Raw genomic sequence first — 9,187 nt, forward strand, 5'->3', positions numbered from 1 at the left:
TAATTTTTCACTTCGTTCCCCTCTAAGCTAATGAAGAAAAAGTGAGGAGATGATCTATTTGCTCCTTTCCGTTTCTGGGTTTCTTTTGCATTTTGTATAACAAACAAAAAAAGGAACAATTTTTTTTTACCCCCTATATCCCCAGCAATCTCCAAATAAAGACCAAAAAAAATCACGTAAAACTTATAATTAATATCACCAAGAATTTGAGGCAAAAGTTACATTTCTACTTATCATAGATACAAAATGATGCTTTACATATTGTAATATATAAAAAGATTTTCATGTTTCCCGGGAATATATATAATGTCACTCGTTAGTATTCGACAATGTTGTTTCACACTCTAAAGGAGACCACTCTCCTCTCTCTGATTAATACAGAATAAACAGAGTATACTCCTAAAAGAAACTCTCATGCAGATACCAAGAAAGAAGGGACGCCATGCCATCACTTGGCTGGATGAGCGTGTGGTCTTGTTGGACAGGCAGCAGCCATGGTACGTAAGCGTCTGGCAATTTCAGTGAAAGATGGGCGGATGGGAGGATCTGGAGCCCAACACTGTTCCATGAGCATTCTCCACTCAGTATCACAGAAGCTTGGCACAGGCGGTCTCAATGTGTTGTTGACAATACCACCTGCATACAATACAAAGGATACAAGACTGCATTAATTTCAGGACTTGGGATATTGCATGAGAATGAAGAGTGGAACACAATGAAAAAAGCAAAGAGAGAATTAAAGGGAATAAAGAAGTGGGGTGGAGGGGAGTGGTATTCTATTCTAGATTCTATCAATCAATCAACTACACTTCAACTCCTAACATAGTTGGGCTCAGCTATCAGAATCCTCGGTAAATATTTGCTCTCTTCAAGCCCATTTCACACGAATACTAAATAATGTGTCTTTTCAGCTCATTTCAATTCTCAATTCTACATACCAAGTATTTTTCTTGTATGTTCAAGCTGCACCTGACATACTAAGTGGCTTACTAAATAAGAGATTGGCAGGAATAGGAACTAGCACCAAAAATAGTTGAACCATGTTGAGCTTCAATGTCTTTTATCAATATTGGCACTTACGGAATGCCCTTGCAGATATTGCATAACATCAATTAACATCTTAGTGGCTTTAGAAAACCCAAAGTTTTGATCAGGAATTTCTAGATATTGATTATTAGTAGAATTTTTTGTAAGAATGTAGCTGCTTCAGAAATTAGTGGGGATAAAATTGAAGTGCATATATTGACTAAATATGTCTATACTGCTGTGTTTTCACTTTCCAGTGAAAAAGCAACCTTCTGTTCCTTACTTCTAGAATGGACTCTAACACTCCTGCCTCAATCCTTCATTAAGGCAGCACTTAGCAGGAAATATAGGATATAACAAGCAACTTCTTGTCAGATGCAGACAGCAATGGCAGCACACACTGCAATGGGCGATATAAAGAGAAAACTGTTGGAAGGGATAGAGTAATATAAACCTATAATTGCTCCATAATGCATATTTGCATAAGGTTCTTCACCAGTGAGGATTTCCCAGAGCACAATCCCAAAGGAAAAGACATCGACCTGCAAAGTTCAAAATTTGTTACTATGAATGGCAACTAGGCATCAAGGATTAAAATTATTTCATGATTTATTCTATCTTAAGAATGGAACTCTTGCTGATGAAGTTATGGTGGAACAACATTTCAAAGGGAAGATAGAAGTGTTGCAAGAAAATGCAGAAGCTATTTAACACAAAAGTTTAGGCGCAAAACTAATGAACAAGAGAGACCACATAATGCAAGAATTACATGGGTTTTGTACTAGTAGATATTTGAAGCCAGACCTTTTTAGGGTGCTGATAAATCTGAACTCCATTTTCAAAACAAAAAGAGAGACCACATAATTCATCGGATTCTTGAAGTTGGCAAACATTTTATAACAGCATGTTGAGTTAATAAGCATTAAGTACCGATATCCCCCACATGAAGTGGAAAAAAAATCACGTCTAAAATAGACTATAAGTTCCGCGATCACATTTGAAGAGTTAAACGTAAAAGAGGAATTCAAAGCTTACCTTCTCGGAAACCTTATTACTTCCACCATTCAATAGCTCTGGAGCCATCCATGGAAGCGTTCCCCTGACACCACCAGTAACCAAGGTATTTCTCTTAATTTTTGACAGCCCAAAATCAGCCACCTACACAACACAATTTCCATTAACTTTGCACTGATCCCTCTACGGCATCTTTGTTGTCCTTTACTTGATGAAGATTTAAGGGATCGTTTGGTAGATGTATTAGAAGAAATAATGCATGCATTAGCTTTGTGTATTAGTAGTACCTTGTTTGGTACACTTTTTCAACCTATGTATAGCTAATGCTTGCATGAGTTATACATTCTATTGTGTATTGAGTGTATTTTCCTACGAATACATGGAAACGCATGGTATTAGTAATGCAAGAGGACTTGATGTGTGCATTATCATGGTTAAAGACTCAATTGCCCCTCAATCTTTTTTTACATATTTTTCACCATATTTGTGGAGGGTATCTTTGTAAATAAATATTTTTTTTAAAACTATGCAGTACATACTATTTTTAATACACCAAACAAAACAATGCATAAGCAATAATGCAAGCACAACTAATTCAAGCATTACTAATACACTCTATTCAACATTATTCTTATACACCCTATCAAACGATCCCTAAGGGCCCGTTTGGTAGAGTGTATTAAAACAAATAATGCATTCATTAGCCTTGTGTATTACTAGAATCTTGTTTGGTACTATGCAAGCATTAGTTATACACTCTATTGTGTATTAAGGTGTGTATTGCTAATACCATGGATTTCTAGGTATTAGCAATGCAATGGTTTTAATGCATGCATTAACTTAATTAAAGACCCAATTGCCCCTAAATACCTTTTTTATATCTTTTCCACCAGAATAGTGAAGGGTATCTTTGTAAACAATTTTTTTAATGCAATGCATTCTATTTTTAATGCATCAAACCAAACAATGCATAAAAATAATCTATATAATTAATGCAAGCATAATTAATACATGCATTGCTAATGCAAGCATTACTAATACACTCTATTTAGCATTATTTTTATATACTCTACCAAACGACCCCTAACTGTCATAATAAACTTGTACCAAGTATGATGAGTGATTATCAACGTGACTGAAGAAGCTGTTTAAAGTTTGGGGTTAGGAACTCTGTTTATGCATTTATTAAGCTAGTAATCCAGAAAAGAGTAAAAAGCCAACCTTAGATCTAGAAAGAATGCACCAATTACAGAAATCACATTATTATTAGGTATTGAGTCCTTCTGTGGTATTCTACCTGTTGCTTGGTTTAGGTCTACATTATTATTAGGTATGAGACCTCGTGGGATTTCACGGGGTATGTTGTTGTTGTTGGATGGTTGTATCACGAATTTGGCAATAATAGCTTGGACCATGGCAGGATTAACTGCATTTTATATGTTTTGGATGTACTACTTTCGAAGGGTATTACTAATATATTGGTTAATACGCTGAATATGATCATCAGACTTGTATGCTATAGAAAGAAAAAGTATATTGTCACATTTCAAATCAAAACCAGCACATTCTTGCAAATGCAGAATCCATTGAAAGAACTCAAAAGCAGCACATTCTTGAAGGTCACCTTACAAATGGGTCGAGATGGATCCTTCAAGTTGACAAGCAAATTGTCACATTTCAGATCAAAATGCACAATATTCTTCGAGTGCAAATATTCCATTCCAAATGCAGCATCCATTGCAATTATGAGCCTCTTGCGACGATCAAGGTGTCTGGACAGTTCAAGTAGGGAGGAGAACGTAATAAGTTTTCATGAAAAAAAGAGAAAACAAAAAGAATAATTTAAGAAGTGTACTATCCAGTATTACCACACCTGTCCTTGCAAAGTAAAACATGTCTAAGAGAACCATTCACCATGAATTCTGCTACTGTGGCAAGAGTCCCTCCTGGCCCATCTTGCACTACACCATAAAATGCCACCACATTGGGATGATGAAGTTTTGAAAGAATTTCAGCTTCACGCCAAAACTCCACAGTCTGGAAATAGTTCCCAAGTTCTGTCACGAAATAGCTAGTGGAAAGAAAGCAGAAACATGACCAATATATGTACTTAAAAGCTCTTACTTACCAGTTAAAAGATGTATTTTTTACCCAAAAAAATTTATGTATTCAAAAGCTTCTATAAGTTTTTCATTTTACAAAATACTAGACTGCAATGAAGCTCTCTACCTGACTCTTTCTAAACTGCAACAAAAGCCATTTCAAGTATGTATCAGTGTTATCAAAGGCGAAAAGCGCAAAAAAGCTCTAAGGTTCGTGAGGATTTTAAGCGCAAAGCGCAAATAAAGCGTGGGCTTTAATGAAAAAAGGCGCAAAGGGAGAAAAGAATACAAATATATATGTTTCGTCCAAGACTAATAATTATAAACATGAATGACAAATATATGACCAAGAAATTGAAAAATAATTATAATAAAGTGAAATATCAATTATTTAGTGTCACTTCTTCATACGAGGTTCATTGGTAAGGAAACGTTTGCCTTAGAACCTTGATGATGACACTGAAGCGCACATAAAGCGAGGTGAAGCGCTCAACACGTTTTGAGCCTCGCTTCAGGGCTTAAGCGCGCTTAAAGCGCGCCTTTGATAACACTGGTATGTATATAGTAACTTGGAATGATATAAAGTATCAATTAGGTGTACAATTTACGTTTAATCTAGAGATTTCTCGATTGCAAAATGTATCAAAGCAATCAAGAATCAACATGAAAATACTTCACAGATTCTACCATGATATAGAAACAGCATGGTTTTTCTCCCGAGGGCAACACAACATTCTTTTTGGGGATTTTTGTTCTACACCATCATTACTGAAGTGTTCGAGTGGTGGATATTTCGGGGGTTTTGGGCAAAAGGATTGCCTCATCATCTCCCCAACTAGGAGATGATTGGACTGATATTTTATAACTTTTTACCTACTTCTAGTTTAATCTTAACAATTGCAGTTTAAGATGAAACTCACCAATCTCTCCTGCTCTGATGACCGACCTGTGAAACAGCTTTTTTTTATTCTCTTGATGGCAACGTCAGTCCCTCTCCATTTTCCATGATATACGGTCCCAAATGTTCCAGAACCTAATTCCTTTAACTCTTCAAGATCTTCATTACTGATTATCTATAATGGAATGAAAGCAAGTTAACAACAAAGACTGACAGAAAGAATAGCTGCAAAGACCCATGTAAGCCCTAATTACTAGAAAAGATGTTTAATTGACTATAATGAATTTACTTCATTAAAAAAAGTGGCTATAATGAATGTATGAGAATAGACTAATAAAATGTAGGAAACAATCTATATACAAGCCATATGCAGAAACAAAAAGCAGTAAGAATGACAAGCCCTCTCCTCCCCAACCCCAACCAACCTCCCGGCTCCCACAGCACACACAATCAAAACGAGAAAACAATCCGCCACTTCTGAGGGCATTCTCATATGAGATTTCATTTTGATGGCTTCTGAAGATCACTGGCTCCTTTATTTTCTTGGAATGCTTATGAAGTTTGCAATTTTCTAGGTTTCGTCAACCTTCCCTTCAAAGAGACCTCTTGTGTGATAATTACCAATTTTTTGTTCCCTTGTACAGCAATACAACTGATGTACCTACCATGTTCATTGTATTTAAGAGTGCAAAAGAAAGTGGTCCTTCACTTTCCACCTATTTACTGTGGTTCTTTGTTATTTGGAAACCGTCTTAACTACATATACTATTCACTGCCAAAGGCTAATATAGCTACTTGCCTCATTAAACCTCTGGTATGTTCGATCCAGTCGAATCATATTTCTACCCCCAAGTAGTTTCTGGTAATATCATAGAACTTTTTTCTTTTTCTTTTTAATTGGATGTCATAGGACTTAAAACCAGCATTGTAATAGATCCTCCTTTCACCCATGATGTAAAATAATGGAACCTGAAAAAGATTCTGGTCAAAACTACTGGAATATCCCCCTGAGTAGTATATCCGATTGAGTTGAAAGACTAAAGGTCAGTCTCGGGAAAAGTGCCTGAGCAGTTTTTCAGAAATTTAGCGTTAAGAAAGGTGATGTATTATAAGTAAATAATTAGTGGAGTAGCATCATTCGTCTCCTCTTACTTCCTTCCAAGTACTTCTTTCCAAAAGTAGCCTTAGTTCTCTTTCTAATTATCAAGGCATCTTTTATACATATATCCAACCACCAATAAAAATACATATTTCGCCGCGAAACCAAAGATAATAAAAATTTCTAGCTAAAGTCCACAGTACCTGCAAGGAACTGGGATCAAAGTCTCCAAGCGGGAGATTGGTAAGCGGAAAGCCAGCATTCTGAGCTCCTTGGTTCTCATCCTTCATGTTATATAAAAGGATTTACTTCACCATATTAGCATGTTACTGGAAAATACAATAATTTCAAATTGAAGCAAAATAATGCTGCTAGAAATCTGAACTACTAAAAAATACCTGATAACCCGATTCAGGTACTTTTGAACTCAATTCAACATCATACTGCATACTTTGAACGTCAGTGGCTTGAGAAGGGTTGTACTCGGAAGGCAAATCCATGGTGTCTGGGACAACAATTTCAGGAGATGTTTGCTGGAACTCAGCTTCAATATTGAGTTGAGAGTCCATATGATCTATCATTGTTCCATCACCCTTTAAAGGAGGATAGCCATAATCCATAGACACCCCATCATCAACATTTGCACGAGTAGAAGACAGACTAAGATGATCCTGATCCATCAAAGAGACATTTCTTCTATCAAAATCACCTTGAGCTATCTTTTGAAAAAAGGACCAGTTCTTTGGTTCATGGTTCTCTATATTCAAGCTCAAACCAGTTCCATCACTGTACAGTGGGGCAGGTACTGGTGAGGCATCCATAAGCTTGGCTTTGGAAAATATATCAGCGAGAAAATCACGGGGAAAGCGGTCATTAATGTCAAAAAGAATGCTTCCATGCTCAAGTGTACCAACAGTACCAGAGGGTATCCCTGTGGAAACTGCTGCTCCAACCTGACACTCTTTCTCAGCCAAAGAGTGTAGTTGCTCTGCTTCTTTATTTCCCTTGATTCTATGTGAAGATGCATCACCCCAATGAAGCTCTGTCTTCCTGGAAGCAGATTCAGCCTGGATATTATTGCTTAAGATAGGATCACTTAGTCCAGATTTCACTTTCTCTGCATAAGTTGCAGCTTTCAGCTCAGGCTTATAATTTGCTTCAGAAAGTTCTCCACCAACCTTGGTATCAACTTCTCTGGCACTGACACTTAACTCTTGAGATTCCTGAAGTTTTACCCCTTTATCTGCAGTAGCTTGTTGATTAGCAGACAAAGATCTTCCAGAAGGTATAAAATGCTCAGTCTGGGGAGCCACATTCCCATATCTTCCAGAAGGTACAAAATGCTCAGTCTGGGAAGCCACATTCCCATCATTCAATTTATTAACGGATTCTATGATCTGCTGTGAGCCTTCAGAATATGCATGGGCCATTATGAATTGCGAGGCAGCAGAATCATCAGATTTGGATAAACGATTGAGGCCGGGTTGTTCCCTGGGTATCCATTCAGAGCGAAAAGTCCGTGGAGGAATTGATGGTTGTTCGTAGCTAATGTCATGTGGGTTTGCCCCCGAGTCTCCATAGCCAGAATTTGATATTCTACCAGATCCGGAGAAGCCATCTTCTGTGAACCTATCAAGTTTTTCTTCCTGAACATCTACAGGAGATGCTGAACTCTGAACTTGTTCCTGACTCTTGTCATTAATTTTAGATTGTATAACATCGTTTCCAACAACTGCCACAGCAGTGAAATTCGGAACTTCAACTCTAGAAACATGACTTGAGGCGGAATCATTCAGTGGGTTTGAGGAAACAACTTTTTTGCATTCCAAAGGCCACATTTTTTCAGGCTCATTTATTTTCTGAAAAGAACTTTCTATCTTTATATTTCCCTCCTCAGGCACTTCCTTCTCTCGAGGTTTTGCTTTACTAAGTTCAAACATCTCCCGGGGATAGTTATCTCTTTTCAGATTCACTACTGTAGCATGTGATTCTTGGTCATTCATATGTGAGCTCTTGTAAGACTGCTCGGGATCGATGTCTCCTTTCCAATTCATGTAACCATGACTCGAACTTACAAGAAAGTTATTTGTAAGTTGTGAAGAGTTGGGTGGATGATAACCATGGTTATACTGCACTTGCATAGATGGAAGAACCAGGTTTTTGCCACCTACACCTGGAAAGTTGTCAACTGATATGGAAGAGGGTAAAGGTTGCCATTCAGCACCACCATGATGTACAGTTTGACCCAAGTATTCCAGTTGATTGGAGTCATGCCCCAAGTTTGACCCAAGTATTCTATGTGATGAAATTGATACGCCTTCATGAGCAGATTGACTTGTTAGAGGGATGCCAATGACTGGATCAGAAGTATCAGCCCCTGCTACATGCCTAGCAACTTGACCATTCTCCCTAGCAATTGTTGCACTCAGAAACTCATCCAAGTTTTTTTCTGAAGTGCTTGCCAGAGCAGTGGAGTTTCTTCTTGAACCAAAGTCCATGCTATTGACAGCAATAACATACTGCATTTCTGAATCTCCTTCAATATTCTCCAGACCAACCAGAGAATCATCCAAGTCACTGTAAGATAAGAGAAATGTACGCAATTTTTGTGATCCATCACTTTCTAATACATTACATTCCTCTATCATATTCTGCAAGTCTTCATCACAAGAAACTGACACTAATGCATCGAGATCCTCACCAGGAAGCTGATATTTTATTGTGTGACAATTGTTAAATATAGTCAACATCTTTTGCCTGAATTCCTCCCAAGAAACATCATTTCTTATACGGACGAGGTGCGTATCACCTCCAATATATCTAAGTTTCCCATCACTTGGACGAGGCATAATTCTACCACCAAAACTGCAGAGGAACTTCAACTTTGTTAATGTACTAGATCTAGAAGACATATGACTTTGAATTCCATGGACGTTGTTATTTCTTGATAAGGCTCTAGTTTCAGTTTGCACAGCTTGGTGGTTGCTTATCCCTTCATTTACAGAAGTAGACCTCTCGTGATGTTGAACTTGAGTTTTTCCAACTGAG

The 9,187-nt window shown here is 37.4% G+C and overlaps 2 protein-coding genes across 3 annotated transcripts in view; one reads left to right on the plus strand and one right to left on the minus strand.

Moving 5' to 3' along the window:
* Nucleotides 1-9,187, plus strand: part of LOC125846928 (urease accessory protein D) — a 586,865-nt gene that overhangs the window by 444,907 nt on the left and 132,771 nt on the right. The gene's annotated exons all lie outside the window — the stretch shown is intronic.
* LOC125846916 (uncharacterized) lies at nucleotides 256-9,181 on the minus strand. The gene is made up of 8 exons (XM_049526610.1): nucleotides 6,538-9,181; nucleotides 6,343-6,423; nucleotides 5,063-5,215; nucleotides 3,914-4,077; nucleotides 3,665-3,812; nucleotides 2,062-2,184; nucleotides 1,481-1,568; nucleotides 256-636 (listed from the first exon to the last, which is right to left on the minus strand). Exons 1-8 carry the CDS (start codon nucleotides 9,049-9,051, stop codon nucleotides 449-451), a joined length of 3,459 nt encoding a protein of 1,152 aa, XP_049382567.1. The 5' UTR covers nucleotides 9,052-9,181; the 3' UTR covers nucleotides 256-448.

The sequence above is a fragment of the Solanum stenotomum genome, chromosome 12, assembly GCF_019186545.1.
Source record: "Solanum stenotomum isolate F172 chromosome 12, ASM1918654v1, whole genome shotgun sequence".
NCBI classification, from domain to species: Eukaryota; Viridiplantae; Streptophyta; class Magnoliopsida; order Solanales; family Solanaceae; genus Solanum; species Solanum stenotomum.

Bases quoted from the DNA above. Each gene is read 5' to 3' on its own strand.
- LOC125846916 (XM_049526610.1), bottom strand. From the start codon at position 9,051: ATGTCTTCTAGATCTAGTACATTAACAAAGTTGAAGTTCCTCTGCAGT. The intron at 6,424-6,537 runs GTATTTTTTAGT...TATAACATGAAG, and splicing joins TACCTGAATCGGGTTATCAG to GATGAGAACCAAGGAGCTCA. The intron at 637-1,480 runs GTTTATATTACT...TATTGTATGCAG, and splicing joins GCATTATGGAGCAATTATAG to GTGGTATTGTCAACAACACA.